At 40.9% G+C, this 21,493-nt stretch overlaps 1 protein-coding gene across 7 annotated transcripts in view; it reads right to left on the reverse strand.

Moving 5' to 3' along the window:
- Positions 1-3,606: 3,606 nt before the first annotated feature.
- Cad89D (cadherin 89D) overlaps positions 3,607-21,493 on the reverse strand; it is a 53,064-nt gene continuing 35,177 nt past the window's right edge. For 3 of the 7 annotated variants that reach the window (XM_076624592.1, XM_033347503.2, XM_033347502.2), the window contains 19 exons: positions 20,974-21,176; positions 20,684-20,812; positions 17,894-18,857; positions 17,181-17,339; positions 16,376-16,553; positions 15,321-15,582; positions 13,690-13,993; positions 11,816-13,193; positions 11,282-11,621; positions 10,550-10,762; positions 10,267-10,355; positions 9,703-9,786; positions 9,552-9,620; positions 9,090-9,293; positions 8,342-8,545; positions 6,972-7,026; positions 6,666-6,886; positions 5,146-5,510; positions 3,607-4,798 (listed from right to left, as the gene is read on the reverse strand). In XM_076624592.1, coding sequence (XP_076480707.1) covers positions 4,767-4,798; positions 5,146-5,510; positions 6,666-6,886; positions 6,972-7,026; positions 8,342-8,545; positions 9,090-9,293; positions 9,552-9,620; positions 9,703-9,786; positions 10,267-10,355; positions 10,550-10,762; positions 11,282-11,621; positions 11,816-13,193; positions 13,690-13,993; positions 15,321-15,582; positions 16,376-16,553; positions 17,181-17,339; positions 17,894-18,857; positions 20,684-20,812; positions 20,974-21,176 — 5,453 coding nt within the window. In that variant the 3' untranslated portion in view covers positions 3,607-4,766. The remainder of the gene's footprint in view (positions 4,799-5,145; positions 5,511-6,665; positions 6,887-6,971; positions 7,027-8,341; positions 8,546-9,089; positions 9,294-9,551; positions 9,621-9,702; positions 9,787-10,266; positions 10,356-10,549; positions 10,763-11,281; positions 11,622-11,815; positions 13,194-13,689; positions 13,994-15,320; positions 15,583-16,375; positions 16,554-17,180; positions 17,340-17,893; positions 18,858-20,683; positions 20,813-20,973; positions 21,177-21,493) is intronic. The other 4 variants (XM_076624593.1, XM_076624594.1, XM_033347505.2 and 1 more) reach the window with 4 other exon arrangements.

Genomic DNA, 21,493 nt, shown 5'->3' on the forward strand with positions numbered 1-21,493 from the left:
TGAAATCTGATCGTTCGTTCGAAGAGAATATATTTTATTTCGTTCGATTAACGCGGAGGTCAATGTTGATCCGATCAATGAAACGTAATATACTGATTATAATTATAATTTATACGTGTAATATAATTTACCAATGCGTAAATTACTTCAATCGTCAATTATGAAAAATTGCGCGGATATCGCGTGAGATCGCTGTATCTTTTTTTTAAAACGTTTGTTTTACCAGTTTGACTATGGTCACAGTGACACAGGTACTTTACGTAAAACCAAACATTTTGGTAGAAATTTTCACGATTAATAGAAGAAATGCTTAGAAATATATTACTCTTACGTCGAAGTATTCTTTAACGATTGATACAGGATGAGGCAAGAAACGATTAATCTTTATGTCAGTTTGAAACTTTATTTCCTAGTTTTTTAACCCTGGAAGGTTTGATCGCGTTCAATAAATCAAGCTACCGACAAATTTCTACGCAATTTTCACTCGAGCCGCAATATTCCACTCAGAAAGCACCGCGAGCTCTTCGTCCTCGCGTCCTTCGGGAATGATTTACGATCCGAAACAGGGTAATCCCAAAGGGGCCAGCTTTTTCCGGCTGACTGCAAACTCGTCTCGTGACTTTTCACTTGCTCGCAACTATCCCTTTGCTTTTTGCACGTGTTTTTTTCGTCTCCGGCGCCGGGTTAACGTATAGGGATGATTTGGTTAAAGGAACGCGTCTCCATACGATTAAAGGTAACATTTGAACTTTCTTGACATATATCGCTCTTCCAGTCCATGATTTATGCAGTCCGCATCTCTTTTACTTTCTGAAATACTATTTATTCCGTGTTATAGGTTACGTAGATATGATTTTACTTCTTACGAAAATCTGGCCGAGGAAGTGTTAATATATTAGTTTTACAAGCACACCTGCCTCTAAAATCTCATCCTTGCCAATTACACTCACGATCCTCCAACAAATACCCACACAGTCTTTCCTAATTACCGAAAGAAAAAGAAAAGAACTTCCTAAGTACGATCGTTTATCACTGCAACAACTGCGAGTATCCACTCTCTGTTTTTGAAACTCTCTGCACGAACGTACAACCCCATTCTTCTCGCCAACTGTATCCAACCTAACCTGTGTACGTAATTTATTTTCCAAAAATATTGTTATTCAAATAATATTACTTGCTATTATGTTTCTCGTGTTATAAAGCAACACAGCAAATAATAAATAAAACGAAAGTTTTATTTGAATTATTATCCGAATAAAAGTTTATTTCGATAACATTCATTGCGCTTTAAGTAAGCCACGAGTAATACGTCGAGGGTCGGTCGGTCGAATCCCGAAGAAGTTAAGTAAGAGAAAGGGTAAAATAAGTAGAAAAGACTCTACGATGGTACTGCTGAAAGTACGGGTCCTTCAAGTGCTAATTCTTAGAAAGGCTCTAACAAGAGATCGAGTAAATCATCCGCAAATGAGATAGGACTAGTTCTAATTGTTCCATCCACGCGTCGAGCCGAATCAAAGGATGTCAAGGACGATTGTCACGTGAACCGAAGGACAGCACGACCACATTGTGTAAAACAAGTGTTTCGTGCTTTCTATTACACCCGATAGGTAATCGTCGCAATTTCCATATAAGTCGCGATAATCAGAATTTGGGAATTTGCTATCACGAGTGAGCACAATTTGCTTTGGTAACAAGGAAAATTGATTTCATTGCCACGACTCACGAGTGGTTTCGCGATAGTTTGCCATTCTTTCAACTCGATCAATTTCCAAATATTCAAATATTCTATAAATCTGCCGAATCTAAGAATCTTATATCTATTAAGAATATTTATTTTGATCGAAACAAATATCTATCCATAGTTCTTCCAGATTCGTTCTCTTACGAAATCCACATCTGCTGCACACAATAGCAAAATAGTTCGTAAAAGCTGATCGGTTTTCGCGATTGCTCGTAAAAAGTTATAATATAATAGACGTTGGTAGGATAGCGAACGATTTCGTGAAAGACTTTTCTTTCTTCTCGTTACCGATTCGCCTTCATCCGTAGTACGACTGTAGAATTCGCGAAGCTCTCTCAATGCCAGTGTCGCAAAGTCTATACCTCCTTTGCATCCTTCGCGTTCGGAAGGAGACCTAGAACGCGGCTGCAAATGAGCCGCGTTGCGATAGACTCAAGGCCCATTGAACAGCGATATATCGATGACACCAAACACCAGGAATCTACGCGTTCGACTCATTTGCCCGTAATTAAAACACCCACGCTGCTTTGATCTCGCGGTCTAAGAGATTCCTGAGGTGCCAAAGTCCTATCCTATCGCTGATTACGCTCTACCACCGTGAAGGTCACTTTCTTTGGTACGTACGTAAGAACGTGTGACAAGATCGTCACGATGAAAATTCCGCCTGGCCGGTGTGAAATTAATCGTGAGATTTTAGCGTTTTTAAGATTAACAACGTGTCCGAAGATTGGACCGCACATATCGATGCAAAATTTGTGCAAGAAAAATCCAGAGAAAAGGAATCTCGGCAGAGATTTGTTTCGTTCGATAAATGTTATAATTGGATATATTTTTGCGTGTTACGAACATTATCTGCATCGTTGCACCTTTACGCTTCCCATAAATACATACACATTCTCAGCCTAGCGATAACTATAGCCGGTACCATTACTTAGAACCTATTTCTAGACTGTGTCTAAAGTCGGCATTGAGAACGAAAGGGTTAACAAATGACATTTAAAGATATCGAGGGCTGTTCCGCAGTTCAGTTTGGAAGGAGGGGAGAGGACAGGACTGAATGAAAGAAAAATCGACTGGAAAATGGATGTTAGGCCAAAATAATGGTATAAGAACCAAAGGTGAAGGTAAAGGTATGCTTTTTGTCACGAGTCATGCCTAGATAAGGCTATCTAGTACAGCCTTGTCCGAAAACCGGAGATATTAGATATTAGATGGATGGACTTTGACGAACGATACCGCTAAATAACTGAATAACATACCTGTTAGTTACGTTCGCTTACTTACTGCTTAAGCAGTACTTCTCTAAAAAATATAGGCTTGTATTTTTCTTTTTACGATTGCATACGGCATAATGTAATCGAGATAAGAACGATCGATGTACCGATCTTGATCTTAACCATAACTTCACTGCGATTTGTAGTTTCATAAATATTCCAAAACTTGCTTGCCGTGTACTTGACCGTACTACTAATAAGCGAATCGCTTAAAAACCGTACTGGTCGATTCCGTAAATTAAAAAACAATGGACGTGATCGTTAAGATCAACAAGATTAACAAGATTGAGAATTTTAGAAAAAGCTGAGCGCAAATATCAATTTCTAGTACAATTCCAATTATAAAAAAGGATTCTGTTTCTAAAAAATCCAAGTGTAAATTATCGAAGAAAACGAAACGTCTTCTTGTCGATCAATGATAAACAGTAGACAAATGATAACTGTAAAAAGCAGGTTTCTCTCGCAACAGGAGAGGCTATCGATTTTATATAAAATCCGTATTTCCGATCGGATAATCGGCCAAAGTAAAAAAACTATAATTTGTGGCGGAAAACATTTCCGACGAAAGAAGATCGAAGTTCGAACATGTAATTTAATGTAATTGCCTTTATTAACGATTTATAACAGAGTTATTTTCCCTAACTTGGGCCGCGATATAAATTATACATTATTATTACATACATACATATGTTACATCTTCTTACAATCACGTTAAATATGGGGAATGCACTTGATGATAGTAACTAACGGACGTTGGAAAGTTCGCGTATTCACAAGGCACAGCTACGTCAAAATGAGAAGCTGATTATTTACTTGAAAAACGGAGAAACACTATGTACATATAAGAACAATTTAATTTTTCATTGGAAATTCGGGATTTGTCAGACCTAAGGAAGATTAAAGCTAGCCATAGAAATTTAGTATAAATTTCCTATTAAACGAAATTTTTTGATTATCTAATAATATTTATATCGAAAATCTGTTTTTCTCATTTTGCTTACGAATCTATATGTACAAAATAGAAACTTTCTTTATATACATAACTAATAATAATTTTTTAAATCACCACACTTTCTTCGACTGAAATATTTTCCATGTGTTTCTGAAATAAATATTCCGCCATAAAATGATCATGACAAAATACAATTACACACACAATCTCTTTCTAACAAGAAAGACAACTATACAAGTTTTTGATACACGATATTCGCATTTCCAACGTAAAACATATAGCGTACTGTACATAAAAGATTTACATATAAAAAGAACACGATAAATAGCAGGAAGAACGTAGAAAAGATAGAAGCAAGAAACGATAATAACGATAATAACGATAATAAAGTAATAAAGGATCTCAAAGTACCGACAGAACTTCTAGCGTATTTACATAAATGAACGATTTTCGAATCAACGACGAGTACTTTGGTAACGAGATGACACAATTTCACGCGCAAGAGAAAAGTAGCTCGCTAATTGGAAATGCTTTTTTCCTATCTAGGCGTTTCGTTAATTGGTAACTTCTTGAAGATACAACTCTTCTCAGTCGTACGAAATCCCTGTTCCGAAATAACTGCAACGCGGTAGTGACAGTTAAAGGGAATTAATCTTATTGCTCGTTAAACCGGAGACACCTAACAAAACCGTGGACCAGTCACGAACAACGGTATGGACAGTAAGAAAAACTCATGGCCAGGAAGGCTACAATCTTGCTCCTCGTTGAAAGTCCTCCCTTCGTAAAGTCTCGTTTGTCGTTAATACAACATGTGGGTAGATCTTGACAGGCCTGTGAATAAACGTGACGAATTTTAAAATTTTATTTTATCCTCTTTTATCGTATAGAATCGCTAATTACGAGATAGCCTATGTAATGTATTATTATTATTATGTAATTATGTATGTAATATATTATAATGTATTATGTAAACTCGTTTCGAAATAGTAAAACTTAATTCCCTTCTACGTTTCTCAGAAATCCGTCACTTAGGGAAAAGACGCTAACGACTGTTTTATAATCGCTGTTAAAATATATAATGTTACTAATAGTCTATAATAATAATAATTTTAAATTACCACTTTCCAAAATTTCAAAAGACGAGATAGGTCTGTTGAAGGCCATCGAAAGGAACTTACCACCGTGAAGGGTGGACGTATTTTGCAAAGAGCTAGACAGCGAGATCTCGGTTCCGGGATGTTCGTGTATCACCGTCTCGGTGATATTGTTTTCCGCCTCGGAATGTGCACGCCGATGTTCGCGAGTCATCCCGTCGTTCTTTCGCCTCTTCTCCGTTCCGACGCAACAACGCTGCTCCCTCTGCAACGTCATCTCCTGCGAGTAAACGGATTCCCCGTTCGAGAACGAGTTGAACCGTTGCCGTCTCTTCGAGGTGGCTTGATTCCCACGTCTTCCAATCACGTTCGAGATCTCGTGATTACTACGGGACATGTCGTTGCCCCTTTCGCGACGCTGCAGAGATTTCAGAGAGTCCTCGTACCCGCTGTGAAGAGGAAACATCCGGGAATGCAAGTAGAAAAAATTAATTAAAGTACCGATGTTGCGTTTCTTTGTTTCTTTAAGCGTTCAGATCACAAATGAACCGATCATAGCCATCGAGAGTTAAAATATACGTTGTTATTTTCTTCCTTCGCGTTTTATTAACCGATCAAGCATGAAATTGAAACCACCACGAAAAAATAATAGAAAGCTGATCTTGCGATACTTATTATGTATTAATACTTACAACGTATTATTGAATTTATCCGTAGAAGATGAAATGGTGTGTGTGGGTGTATGTTTGATGGGATGTTAGAATTTATATGAACAGGGTTTTAGAAGCGAGAATCGTGGGATCGACAAGGATCGCTGCATCAGGTTAACCGTTTCGTTCCTAGTTGGCTTTAAGAAGTTTTATAAAGCTGAATAGATTTGATAGATAAATAATAGACAGAACATAAGAGAAACGATCCTAAACGCTGTTAGAATTATTAGAACTACGATATTAATATTTGCATATGTTACACGCATGGAATTAACTATTATATTTAACAGAAGCTTCGCAAGATTACAAGCGTAAGGAGAAAATTATAAGTGTAAAGGGATTTGAATTTCTTCTTTTCTAATAGCAGGATAAAAGTTTGAAAAATCAGTTTTAGAATATTAGGATGATCGATGAAATTAGTAAGATACATTGAGCGATGAAATTATTTACATTCGCCTAAGCAAATATACGATGTGAATCACCTAAACCTAAATACATAACGAATACAAAATGCCTGTTAAAATCCTTTTTAGTCATTTTAATTTAGATCTGTTCGCGTAACAACAGTTTCGAACTAGAAATATCGTGCAACTTTTACAAATTTTAACCATTTGCTTGCACGTCCTTTTAGTCGCAAGAACTTCGCAAAAACCCAAAAGAACAGATTTCACGGATAAAAGATTTGCCTGTAGCTCGACGCTCCTACTACACCACGAAATCGAAAGGAACAGTAAACAGCCCTCTCGTCTCATCGAAAATTTTGCGCAGCAGCCCACCTCCGGTGATCATTTATTTCACCTCGATAAGAATAGCGACCAAACGGTTGAATCGATCCGTTCGAAACCTCTTTTCGATTTAGATAGCACAAATAGCCCCGTAAGTAATTCGACTTACTTGCTGCTCTCGCCGCTGGAGGGGCTCGACGAGTGACTGCAGTGGCAGGAGGCGCGCGCCACGATCCCAGAATCCTGACCACTGGAATGCAAGGACGTCGCGGATGCCTCGAGTCCTTTCGGGGTCCCTGTCGTCCTTCCGGCGTGCTTACTACAACCGCCCATCCTGCAACCACCCCCTTGCCTCTCTAGCATCGACATCGCGAAACATATGGGAATTCCCTGATACAGTATTCCCTATATTCGCTGACCAACCTTGCCGACCAGCTTTTCAGGCTGGAATTTCGTTTTCATAATAAATGCATACCTTTCTGTCGCGGCTTTGTTCAATTCCACGGCGAGCCGTGTGTTGTTCGCGTTCACTGAAATTTCAGGCCACGTTCAAATGGATGCGAGGTTAAGGATCGAACCTGTGGTTGTCGCTACTTGATTGAAAACGGCGTTGCGAGGAAATCGCTGATTGGTTTTGGTGTTTAATTTGGGATCATGGTTCTTCTGATTGGATCGTTTGTTAGTTGCGAACGATAGGGCAGGTATCGGGTTAGTTGGTAAGGTTTGAAAGATAATTGCGAGTACTGGGGATAGCGTGTCGTGATCGAAACGTGTTGCGGTATTTGTTTGTGCTTGTTGAATTTTGATCCTGTCGCGTAGAAAGGATTTTGTTAGTTAGATTTTATAGAAAGATTTTAATATCTTGATACGCGTAGCAAATGGAACTTTTTGATTTTTTCCTTTTTTCCTTCTTTTTTCGTTTCGTTTTATACGATAGTTGCGTAAAGATGGAATTGAAATTACTTCGGAAACTTATCTTTTGCTCTCTGCGTTTTATAAAAACTACTTATACGTTTAATGCACTGTCGCGCAAGTTTCACACCTTTATAAAACATGCTTCAAGGAATTTGATCGGTAAATACGGCAGGCAGCACTGCATGATACTTTAATTGCATATTTAAATCGCTTGAGCGCCACGTTTATAGTTTAAAATGAAATATACGTTGAAAGCTAATATTATTTTCTTTTCAATAATTTAGTAACTAATATAGCAACTATAGCATCCTTTATTGCGCGGTATCGATCCATACGGACATATGTTTATAGCACGCTTGTAGTTAACCGAGCGATCAGAAGCGGTCTGGCCATAAACGGGCTATACTACATGCTACGACTACTGTCGCATAAAGTCAATACTACGCTTATTTTTTTACGCCTTCTGCACCAAATTTCACATTTATTCGTGTCAACGATACTTTCGTTGTACCCTTTTCCATCCAGATTCAATTTAAAAAATCAAAAGAATCTACACTTAATGTTTCTGTAATCTTCGATACGACGTAGAATATGGTCGATGATTTTGCATTCCTCACAGTATTCCAAACCTCTGTTTAAAAAGTATCTTGTTGCTATTTTTTCTACGTGTCCCCCCGATTCATTTCTTCAATTCGATACAACGTAACGAGGATGCACTAACATAAATTGAGAGTAAAAAGCTCGCAGGCGTGAAATACGAGGCAGCATGGCGTATCCAGCTTCGACGAAGAATCGCAAGGTCTGGACGAGTCGTCCAGAAACGCGACGCGATTCTGCTCAGCCGCGCTCAAACGATTTAATACGGTTGGCGATAAAGTATCGCGGAGTCCCTCGCGACGAGAAACGGTTTACGTCGATTAATAGACTTACGCGTGGAAGCGGGCACAATTGGCTCCGTGCTCACAGATGCTCTGTCGCCTCGGCATGTCAGTGCAGAACGGTTCAGGGTCGTAATGAAGGCCATCGACGAAGGTCGGGAACAAAGGCGGCTTCTGTAGCGTGGCGGCCGGATCTGCCAAAGCGAATCCAATCGGACTGGTGGTCGAGAACATCGCTTTCTCCCGACGTCTGCGACTAACCAATGAATTTCGGATAACTACGTTTCCAGGATTGACTGCTACTCGATTGCCCGGTATTGGGGCAGCGGATGTAGCAAGTTAAGATCGATAAACATGTTTTTCTAGGAAATTCGGTGTGACAATTAACGATAAAACTATCAAATTTATAAAAATGACGCGTTTCAGACCTTTTGTTTTAGTAGTCGTCAAACGTATACACAGATACTTCTGGCAAGACTGATATAGATTTGTAAAATGGATCCGTTTAAAAAATGAGTAATATTTCTCTTAAATTTGAATTCTCTACTCTAGCTTGCCCTGACGGTAATAAATAATATATCGTTTCACGTTAAAAGTATCGAAACGTTATCGCACGCGTGTCAATAATTCACCGCCCCTGTCTCTTTTGCATACAGTTCCCATTTCTGTTCTGTGTATCGCTGTGCTAAATCACGTTTTAAAACTAAAATCGCTGGTCTTTAATGAAAACAATTCCTCGATGCTATTTTTACGAAATATACTTTAACGCCTAAACCGGAGTTAAATTTTGTACGCCGTACCGTTTATTTCTGCGAACGCATGTAACGCAGAGTGCAGTAACAAGGGCACCGACAAAGACGACACAGCCAAGCACTACCGCACCCACTTCCAAGGTAGATAGAAGGTAACGATGATTACCCCGACGCGGAGAGCTTCCGGCAATGTCCAGGACGCCGTACTCGTCCAACTCGCGCTTGATCTCCGTTTTCTTCGTGTTAAACACGCTGAAAGAACATGTCCGTGCGCGGCATGTAATTAATTAACAACAAAATCACCGCTTGACAGTTTCCTTGGGAATTGTGCTCTCGCGCACATCTCACGTATTTCCATTATTCGTTTACGAATCTATATACTTCTTTAGATATCTTTACGTTATCATGGTAGCAAAACACGATGTAATTTTGTTTCGTAATTATCTTTGTTACCATGATTTTGGTTTTATCAATGGTAAAACGATTCGTTAAAATTTAAGGTTTACTTACTCGTGCAGTGTATCCATATCTATCATGACATTTAAATGAGGATCGATCGCATAAAGGTAAACATCGGTGCTACAAATAAAAAATATAGATTAAGACATAGAGCGAAGTTTCACGTTTAATTTTAAGATTGAATAATGTTCGAATCGCTTACGACGTAGCATCGATCAGATTCCTTTCGATGTGTGGCTCTAGCTTCCTCACTCGAACGTCCAAACCAGTCACATTTTGTAGTATTCTAAATTAAATTAAAGATAGCCTAACGTTGTATCGGTATCGAAGAAACATACTTTGTATGAAAAATTTACAAATATAATCGGTGTAACGCTCGCTTAAATTCCAATACAATCGTCTCGCTTAAATTTTAGCGATCTACCGAAACTAACTTCTCGCTATTCAATTTCTTGAGCGTAACGTAAATTCATCGACAAGGACGGTAACATACAACATCTTTCCTACTTGCTCTCCTTAAATCTGTTCCTTTTCTCCGAGTTTCTTTATCAAATTCCTGGAATACGATTACTGCGTGTTTCATGATCAATTACAATCGGTATCCTGATTTATTAGAATTTAAGCAAGCGTTACTGCAGCAGTGGCCATTCCTCCTACTCTTCTCGGGACACCCTCGTTTTCGGGAACACGATAAATCACAAGAAAATCGTTATTCGATAACAAACGCTTCAACTCTTTTACAGTAAATACATGTATAAATACTCACGAGGTGATGTTCTCCAATTGCGGCTCGATATCAATGGGTCTCCGACCAACAACCATCACGACTTGTTTCTGATCATCCAACACGTACACCTTGGAACAAACCATACGGTTAGATAACGCGACAAGAGACAGACGAGTTTTGAACAATTCGAGACAGGGAAACCCCGTCTTCTTCACGGGGAAATTAACTTTTGCTGTACCTCGAATTCCAACGACGGATAATTAAGAGAGTCGGATGGAACGCAATGCCAAAGCACAAGAGAGAGAGAAAGAGCAAGACTTACAAAGACATTGGCGATACTGCTGCGACCATTTTCGGCGCCCCTTCTGTCGGTGGCCTTCACGTCGAAGCCGAAAACGCGTCCAGTGTCACGGCCAAAGCTCGCCACGGATCGTACTTGACCGCTCAGTGGGTCAATGGCAAATCGTGGCGCGTCCTCCCGTCCGAGAATTTGATACCGGATCTCGGCGTTTGCTCCCTCGTCCGGGTCTTCTGCCTGGCCGAGTGATTAATCGGTTTATTCGACTTTTCTTATGCATCTGTTATTCGAATGTTTCTGATGGCGTGAGAGCTTACGGAGGGAGGAATAGAAGGACACTGTCGTTCCGAAAATGATATTATTTTGTAAAGCATCGCAAAAAGGATCGGACATATGTAGTCGAATTAATTTGGAACATCAGAATGTCGTCGATCGTTGGAAAAAAGATATATATCGACATTGTCAAATGCACTATCTAAATTCGGGAACTTTCTTATCACCGAGACCCTCTTCTGTGTTCAATGCCTTACAAAATGATCTTTCAAAAGAAGCATAAATAAGAAGAGAAAAATTAACGAAACGACCGGAGAACAAAAGAAAGCGTGATACGCTAAAGGACAAGAAAGCGGCGTCTTCCGCGACGTGTATGAAAAGCAAAGTAGAGAGAGAGAGACAGAGAAGCGAAATGAAGTCAAAAGCGACGGAGGCTCACAGCGGAACCACACACAATGGGACACAACACGCGTGTAGACGTACCTCCACTTTGACAACCTCATACCCATAATGGGCAGTGGTAGGTATCGCGGCGAGGATGGGTCGACCCTTTGATTTGAATCTGGGCGCATTGTCGTTAACATCCTTCACCCTGACAACGACCCTGGCCTCGTTAGGTGCTAGACCATTCAGTCTTTCGCCAACAACCGGGTAAATCATCACGGACATCCCGCGACCTATCTTCACCCTGTCGACCCTGACCTTCGCCTCGTATCGATCGTTCACCTCTCTGTCCACGTCTGTCATCAGGTACAACGAGCCGTTCTTTGGGTCGATCGAGAAGTGTTCTCGCGCCTTCGTGTCATCTGCGACGATGCTGTATCTGTTGAAAATTTTAATAGTCGGCTGTAATGGAATACTACGTGGTCGAATCGCTCGAGCTAGCACGTGATTTTGAAGCTTTAGGGTAGATAGGGGTCTGTTCCTTACAGCCTTCTCGCTGGAAGGTAGCCTTGCATTATTCACTTCGCGAGTATCTGACGCTTAAAAATACGCTGTTGTGTTCTACTAGCATACCTTATATGTTCGCTTTGCTGACCATCGGCTAGATCCAATTGTGCGACCAAAATCGGCACCGGAACGTTCTCCTCGACTTCTACTTCGTAATACCGATGTCTAAAAGAGGGTGTTTTCTGCACCTCGTTCTCCGCATCTTCCTCGTCGTCGTCCACATTCAACACGGTAACGATCACGACTGCGGTGGATGTCAGACTGACCGGAGACCCTAAATCACTAGCAGTGACCAGTAATCTATGACTCTTCCTAGTCTCGTAATTCAGATTAGCAATCGTCGTGATGACACCTTCTTTACTATCGATAGCAAAATACTGCTTCTCAGGCTGTCCTTGATGACTCAAGTCGAAGAGGATCAACCCATTTCCATTTCCAGCAAAATCCGAATCATTAGCGTATACCTTGATCACTTGACTGCCAATAGGACTGTTTTCAAAGATCGATGCGTGGTAGACCGGTACGAGATCTCCATTCTCATTCTTCTCGATTTCGTGATAATTGTAGAACATAGGTGGATTGTCATTGACATCCAACACGTTCACTTCTACCTCCACGGTAGAACTTAATCTTGGAGAGCCATTATCACGAGCCATGACCACGAAACGATGAGTAGCTGCAGTCTCCCTGTCCAAAACTCCAGTGACTCTAATTATTCCTTCGTAAGGAGCAACGTTAAAGATCCTAGACACGTTCGCAGGATCCTCCAGGTTCTCATTACCGGAGACAGCTTCGTAACTGACATTTGCATTGACTCCAAAATCTGCATCAATGGCTCGAACAGCGCCCAAATTGTAGCCAGTGTAACTTCCTTCTGGCACGTCAAAAGTATACCAAGACTTGTCAAAGATCGGCGCATGATCGTTCACGTCTACCACGTGGATCCTTATGGTGATATTGTCAGATAGTTGTCCAGAATCTTTCGCTAGGACGAACAAACGAATGCTCTTCTCAGCTGGAAGTCCTCTGGCTACTGATATTTCAGCCGACCTTAGATCCAAATGAAAGTATCTACGGTTGGTGGTGTCGAATCGTCGTGACTTTACGTCGTCTCCGGAAGTCGTCTCGTTCCCCAGGCTGTACGTTATCGCGGCGTTTGTTCCCTCGTCCTTGTCCTCCGCGAGCAGGCGTATTATCGGCGCGCCAATGGTCGCATTCTCTGGCACGAGAAGAAGAGGCGAACGACGGCTGTTCGGTGGCTGACTTCCGGCACCGGGCTCGCTCGTATCAAGCACGTCGTTCCCCTCGAACGATGCCTCGGTATCGGGTTCGCTCGACACGCGAACACCTTGATCGGGGAGCACGATCATTCGGATAAAACTCGGAGGATTGTCGTTCACGTCGGTTACTATTATCTTCAGCCGCGCTTCGGATGTTAAACCGCCTGCAAAAATCAAATGAATAGGCAGGAAGAATGGAATATTATTCTCACGATCTTTTTTGAATGTTCGATAAGTATTATTTTTGCATGAAAGTTTCAGAGAAATTCGCTATTCTTTTCGTTTGTTAAATACGTAGTCTCGATAAAGTTTGAAAAATGTTTGTAAGTGAAAGTTCTTTTACTTTTTGCGAATTTTGACGACCGACGATACTGACGTCTTCGATTATGCGAAGATTTTAGGATCGAATGTAAATTTCTGTGGAACACGGTTTGCCAATTTTAGTCTAAAACTTTAACTAAATACCATACACGTTCCTAAAAGGAGTTTCTAAAACTATTATTAGATTTCTACGATTTACAATCTTAAAAGCTGTAACGTTCGAGTAGCGCAAGAATTTCCTTCTACGTTAAAAACATATTTAGAATTCTCGTTTGTATCTCTTTGAATTTTCCTAAGCTCTAAGTTCTGCGTTCGCTATTAGCAGAAAAGAAAACTTACCACTGTCTTTAGCAACGATCGTGAAACTATAGTTTGCTTTCACTTCCCTGTCTAGCGTGCGGTCATCGATTCCTTCGAAGTACACTAAACCCGTAGTTGGATGGATTCTAAACAGTTCGCTTCCCTCGCCGTGAAGGCTAAAGACAAAGTTCCGATTGACGCCTTCGTCTTTGTCAGTAGCCGCGATAGGTATCGATAAGTTCACTTTTGTTCCGGCTGGACTGTTCTCCAGAATTCGACCCTCGTACAGTGGCATTGTGAATTCTGGCGCATGATCGTTCTCGTCGAGGACGATCACGCTGACCTGCAGTAAAATTCGCTATGTTAAACATTTCCATATAACAAATTTCTTCAAAAGATATTCTTCTTCTTAGATTTTTCAAAGAATTATAAAGTTCCACGAATTCGCACAAAGTTCGCTTGTAAAAGTCACAAAGCGATTAATAACACATTGTTAATAGCCTTGCTACTACCTTACTTGCGAATATTAAATAATCTAAGAATACGATTGAATCGATTTATCAAGATTAATCGGAAACTGCAAATAATTCTGTTTCAGCCGTATTTGATATTTCCTACGATTTCACATCAGCGAAATTAGAAACTCCGCATTTACGGAATTCTTGTTGAAAATGTACAAACCGTAATTTATATGTTCGACAAACAGGCGTTATAAACGTTATCCTTGGAAGCGATTTTAATTTATGTGTCAGAAACACGGGACAATAGCGAAGCAAGTAGTACTTTGAATTTAAATACTCGTACAGCATGCGTCGCGCTAACTGAATAAATGTTAATATTCGTACTAAACATAAAAGAGGTCGCGCAAATAAGTGCTTAAATTTTATTTGTCTCCCGTTGGGTTAAATATTTGGAAGGTCCTCGATGGTGTATGAAACGAAACACCAAATATATCTGCAACAAAATGATCCTTGGACCAAGCGCATAAACGCGACCTTCGTTCGAATTTTTAAATTAAAAATTGTTGAACATCATCTCCACGTCCTTGGAACTTCTATTAACTTTCACGAGCGAATATTCCAAAAGTTGAATCCGCAAACATATTACGGTTCGAGGGTGACATTCTGAGCACCTGCCGGAGAGTAGACGAGAATCGATTTTATAGCCTCGCCAGGTATGGAACGAGGTAAAGATAAACCCCTGCAAATTCGTTTTTCACCCTCCTAAATATCGTAATATGTATTTTACTTTTGACATTTTAAATATTTTTTGATGTTATACATTCTATGCGCTCTTCGTACGTTTCAATTTCCCATAAATGCATAAAAATCTATAATATTCTATGCTGTTTGAGACTAAACTCTATAAAAATTGCTATGTTACTATCATAACTGTAAGGAATGTCTACTTGCCAAAAATTCCTCGCTAAAACACCCAAAAAACTCGCTGACCCTATGGAAATGTTCAGCCAAACCAATCATCCTACGCAAACATTTCTAACTAAACTACCAAAGACACTTTCTTCCCTTTCACATTCTCTATCCGCAAGAAATCTCGCTAAGTGCCATTTGCCGACAACCACGCGCCACTGCCATACAATCTCACTTCTACGCCATATTAAACATCCACGGAACTTGGAACGTAAAATTAATTACTAAGAGGGAACTTACTTGGAAGACGCCGACGCCGCGTGGACTCTCTGCAATCACAGTGATGCTGTAATTCTGCCTCGTCTCGCGATCGAGACCCTTGGGCGCGTACAGGGCGCCATCCTCCGTGATCGAGATGTCGGGTACATCCTGCTGATTGACGATAAAGAACCGAGTGCCAGCAGTGGCCGCGCCGGTTCCATTCTGGGGAAGCACTTGCCCGATGTACGCACCAGCTACGTTCTCCTTCGCGTGGAACACCAAAGGAGCGGTGGTCGTTCCCCTGCAATCAACGGTCGACGACTTTTCGACAAGCAAACAGAAATCCACGGAGCCAACGACTTTTGCCCTTTTAAACTTGGAAATGGAACGAGTAAAATCGAAAGACGACACTTTTTTCGTCTATCGGTTGAAATTCGTTGATGATTTTTAAAGGGGTGCACCATCCTGATACGTATAAATGCTTGAGAATGTTGTTCTTAATAATTAGAAGATAGAAAATTTAGATTCTTTAGGGTGATAGTGATTTTAACTTTATTTTGGAATTTTTGTGAAGGCAAATGTTGCGAAACGGCAAAGTTGGAATATCGATAGTTTGCCACTGTTCCTGGCGAGGACAGGAACGTTTAAAATGAAAAATTCTTTCGTTTCGTAGAGTAAGTCCTAGTATCTAAAACATAGCGTAGAATTTCCCAATAAATTTGAACGATTCAGTTTAAATCGTAGGACTAGCGCGAGACAGATGTCTGGTCGTGAATGCAGACAAGACTGGAGTTAAAAGCTAAATAAATCTAATTAATTTTTCTAAATCCACAGCTTTCAAGTATCGGAATTACGTTTTATATTTCCATCGAGAATCTTCGCTTCCGATACTTTACCGTACTGACTGCTCGGTTCTAAAAAACTGTCTGCCAATAGGTTACGAACAACGAATGCAAGTTTGTACGTATATCCGCTATCAACACTGCAAATCTCCGTTCCTCCTCGTTACGTGGAAACAAAACCAAATTCCAACCTACATTTCGTTCGAGGCTCGTTAAAAAGTCGTCCGTATATACCAGAAGAATTTTACTTACTTCGTAAAGATGCCTCGTTCGTCGTTAGGGTCTACCACGTGGATGGACACGTTAGTAATCAACATGAGGTCTCTCTCGTCCGTGACGATCGCTTCGAAGTCGTAGGTCAATCTATCGAATCGTTCGATCTCCTCGACCACGGTGATCGTTCCCGAACGCTCCTCCACGGCAAACGGGACTAAAATTCCATAAATGTATGCGCTATGTGTTGCGTATTAGGCTGAGAGGAACAGTCCTCTTTCGTTTCGTGTTAGGCGAAGCTTATTGGATCGTTAGGCGTTAGGCGAGATCAAAGTTATCGGCTTTAACTCTTCGTAACGCGAATTTTATACCGCCTCTGGATATTCTAGAAGGAAGTTTGCAGATACTCTCGGTATATTGGAAATATTCGGGGGAAGGTATTGATTCGAGATGGGCTATTAAGTGCTGGTTGATGTCGAATGCAAAAGCGGAGAATTAATGGACACAGAGCGGTGGCTAAGTGGTTAGTAATGTATTTTTGGTTGAATCGATGTATCGATATTCCTACTGATATTTCATTATTTTTGTTGAAAGGATTATATCGTAATGGGAAGAAGATCTTTTTCGGATACGAACTGAAAAAACGTTCCATATAAATAATATCGAAATTCAATTATTTCTCGTCGTTTAATTTTAACACTTTAAAAGCCAAAAAATGTATCCGTTTAACAGAGTAAAAAGAAGGATAAGAACAAGAGTGAAAATTTAATTTTGCAAATATAAAATGCGAGAGAACCATCGAATAACGCACCTGTTGATTAATTAATTTCTTCGAAATACGTACCACCCTCCTCGTAGCTGTGTAAAAGATCGTAGATCAGGTCGTTGGTCTTTACGGCGTCGTTCAAACGTATCTGACCGACGCTAGTACCGACTGCCACATTGGCACCGACCCAAAATTCATAAGGAGCCCCCACGAAGTCCGGCTCGAGCGATTCCGGCCCTAAGACGAAGAAGAAACGTGTAAGAGGACTTTGTATTTTTTGACAAATCGCGCTGAAAACGTGCAACGATCGGCGGGATGCGTGTTTGCGCTGGAAATTGGCGCCAATCGTTTCGGCCGCGATAAAAGTTTCCTGAAACCTTGGAAGCATAGCGTGGAACGGTCCGCACGAAAATATTTCGTGATTTCCTTTGTCACGCGTGGCAAAAGTATGATCGATTGTGACGTATGGGAAATATTTGTGTGACATTTGGAGAATATTCTTCTAATACGAAGCGTAGCTTTTCTACGATCGATGAAGCGCGTTTCTTGAAATATTGGTAGATTTTCGTGATTTGGATAAAAAGTAAAAGATCTAAAATAAAGTCCAAGTGTGTATACGATTAGTTGCGAGAATCAGTTTAATTTGTTCGATTAGGAGCGTTCGTTTAAGGAAATACGTTAAAATTTTGATTAATAATTTGATTTAGCTCCTAATCTCGTTTCGATTAGTCGATACTCGCCCAGTCGATGATGCCCAAGTTTGCTACACGTTACGAACAAATAAAGCTCACCATTCGATCTGAAAACATCCACAGTAACCACAGCTAGGGAGAATCTCCTCTCGCTCGGATTCGCCGGTTGATCCGCCGCCTCGACGAAGATCGCGTGCCTTCCCTCGAGGATCGGACTCTCGGCGACCGTAATCATACCGGTGATTTCATCCACCATAAACGGTGGTGTGCGAGTCGTCGAGTTCCCCGGTTTCTGCAATCTGTATCTTACCATGCCATTGGGACCCAGGTCGTCATCGACCGCGTACACCTGGCCAAGCACCGTGCCCACTTTATAGTCCGTTTTAGCAACCAACTCGTAGAGATTGCCAGGCACGAAGATCGGATTGTTGTCATTGGCGTCGAGCAATGTCACCTCGACGTCCACGGAAGAACCATCCATTTTCCGCGACCCGTTGCGTAAAACGACGCTAGGTTTTCTCTCGATCGCCACGACCTTCATTCGTAGATGATCGCGCTTCTCTCGATCGAGAACCGACTGGTCCTTCACCGTTAACCAACCGGATTTAGCGTCGACTGAGAACGCACCGGATGGATCTCGAAGTTCGTAATCGAACTGTCCATTCTCGTCTTGGTCCTTGTCACGCGCAATCACTTGCAACACACTGAAGCCATTCGGCAGATTCTCTACGATGCTGATATTATACAGGTCCACCTCGAATTCGGGAAGATTGTCGTTTAGGTCTAGAACTTCCACCTCGACGCGAGCACCCGCTGTCTTCAGGGGGTTGTCCACTTGGGAAGCATGAATTTGTAGAACGAAAGTGTTGGATGGTAGATTTCGTTCGGCGTCCAGATCGATCGGACGTTTGAGGTACAGGGTAGCGTTCTTTGGATCCAAGTGAAAGAAACCGCGTTCGTTGCCAGATATTATGTCATACCGCACAGACATGTTTATGTTCCTGTCGCAGTCGGTAGCTTGGATCGGTGTGGAGAAGTTGATCTGTTTGAAGATCGGGTATTCCTAGAAATATATAGACTATTGAAGAATGAAAGACTTTGCGCGTAAAACAATTATTTAGCAAATTCATCGTTTCGCAGAAAAATACCAAGACAGCCTGTATGTGACTTCGCCCATCCAAAAATTCACGTTAGAAACTCTCGGAAGTAAGCTCGATAACTTATTGTATAAACCTTCTCAGCCCGCGATTAACCTTTAGCCACTTGTCTACCAGCTTCTTCGTATACCGATCGTCGTACGTGCATCGATCATACGCATAGAGAATTATTATTAGAAACTTCCGAGAAGCTACGTAATATAGAGATGAGTTTGACCAACTAACTCGAAACGCGTCGATGTAATATATATGCATAAATCGGGAAGGAAAGTTCATATACCGATCAAACGCGCTTTCGCGAGTCTGATACTCTACGTCATCAAGCCTGAGAGTTGAAATCGCGCCGAATGAATCTCGGCAAACGACTCGCAGCAGCGCGCATTGCTCGAAAGTCGAACAAGTCGCGATAAATATCGCGGCGTACGTTGCTGCACGATCGTGTTTCCCTTCGCAACGAAATTTATACCTCAAGGTTCCCCGTGCAGAAAACTGTTAACCTCTGACATTCCCGCAATGTGGCACAGCCTAGATTGCGAGCGTCGCGTGTAACACAAACGATAAACGGGTCCATTCGTCGCGACGAACAGCGTCGTTAAACACCCGCCATATCGATAGCCAACGATATTTCTAAACAAAGGTTTTCCGAACGAATTGCCATCACAATCACATCTGTTGTACGCTGTCTGCTGGCGAAGGAATTGATTTTTAAGAGTTCGCTACAGGTTTCGGTAGGCGTGGATGCAGGTTGCGATATAATAACGCTTTCTGAGAGATTTTCTTTCAAACCGGTATTTACAATCCGCATTTCGAATAAAATCTGCTCGATTCAAGAGAGTAGTAAATACCGCTTGGAATTATTAACTTGTTATTAATCCGTACACTTTGATAAAAAGTGGAAGCGTCTTGATTTTTATGGACAGTGGTATAAACACACAGTAACGCCATTTTACGATTGCGTAACAAAATAATTCCCGTCACTGGTTAATTATGATTGGTTTTATATAGTTACACCGTGATGCTTTCTACCGCGAAATTACACACTGTTCCATACAATTACGCCATACCGGCGCAATCAGCTGATTACCGTTTTTCAATACTTTTACAAATTTTCGATTTCGTGACGCGTTAGATAACTCGCTTGGATACTGGACAAGAGTTGTTTTAAGAACGTTAGATTCTTTAGGTGAAAGAAACTGATTAACTCTTGGACGACGAAGAGATTTCACGATTTTAGATGACTATCAGTGATTGTGAGAGTGTAATAATTATACCACGCGTATTTTGCGTTCTTTGTATCGTGCAGTTACATACATTTGAAACATTTCTTATCCTATAGCAATTACTCTAATAAGTAGAATGATTTACACATGTAATTCGCAGAACATATATTAACGTCTTCCACGAATATAGAGAATCGTAGGCATATGTGTTAATTGAATATTTTGCTGTTTGAGAAATCTAATTATTATTATCGTATAATTTAAAGATTTATAACTGTCACATGACCAATGTCAATGCCTTCATACTTTCGTCGATGGTTATAATATAATATACGTCGAAATATTAGTCTCGTTACGTTTGACTACAGTCTACTTTATTCATAGAGGTTTGAAAATTTATAAGCGAATTCTTTATCTTATATGTCATTTCTTACACTTACTTCGTATTCGAATAAGAAAAACGCTCGTACCACACGCCCTTTGTAATAACAATAAATCCACAAAATACTTACGGGCATCGGATAGAACTCGTAAATCTTTGCTTTGTACACGTCCCTGGTGAACTTAGGATCCAGATCATCGTTGTCCAATATCGTGATTTTGACGGTCGTGTTGGTACTCCTAGCTGGCACTCCTCGATCCTGAAACAAACGGGGCAGACGAGCCGGCAATGAGGCTGGTAATTATCTCAGTAATATCAACGTCGGACGACTTTCACCACGAACACAACATTCACGCGCTAACGTGTTTAGTCTATGGACGGGATATATTCGCTGCATATGATATCGCGCACCGTACTCACCGTAGCCGCGATAACCAACGTGAACTCGCGGTCACCGTTGTCGTAGTCTACCGGTTTACGGAGTATGAGAGCGGTTCTGTGGCCGGATTCTAGTGAAAATTTGCCCTGCTCGTTGCCTTTCACTATCGCGTAGTGCACGTCGCTGTTCGGCGTGTTCGGCTTGTCCCCGTCGACTGCGTGAATCCCACGAAATATCGTCACGCCTGTAATTAAACGACAGAAATTTCGTTCGTTAAAATAATCTGACGACTGAACTACCAATTTCTATGCATTCGTGCGAAATTTAAAGGCGCAAAAACGCATAGAATATGGATCATACGTAAAAATACACGGAATATTCGATATTCGTTATAATATATATCGGGTGACATAAATGTCTGTTTAGCTTCCACTTCTTTGACCGTGTTCGTGAAGATATAATCCGTATAAAAATCTGCGGTCTACTGACGATGCTTCGCGAGTTTTGACAAAACACCGTGAAAGTTGTTGATTAATAACGATTTTGTAATTATGTTTTTTT

Source organism: Bombus vancouverensis, chromosome 15, assembly GCF_051014615.1.
Source record: "Bombus vancouverensis nearcticus chromosome 15, iyBomVanc1_principal, whole genome shotgun sequence".
Classification (NCBI taxonomy): domain Eukaryota; kingdom Metazoa; phylum Arthropoda; class Insecta; order Hymenoptera; family Apidae; genus Bombus; species Bombus vancouverensis.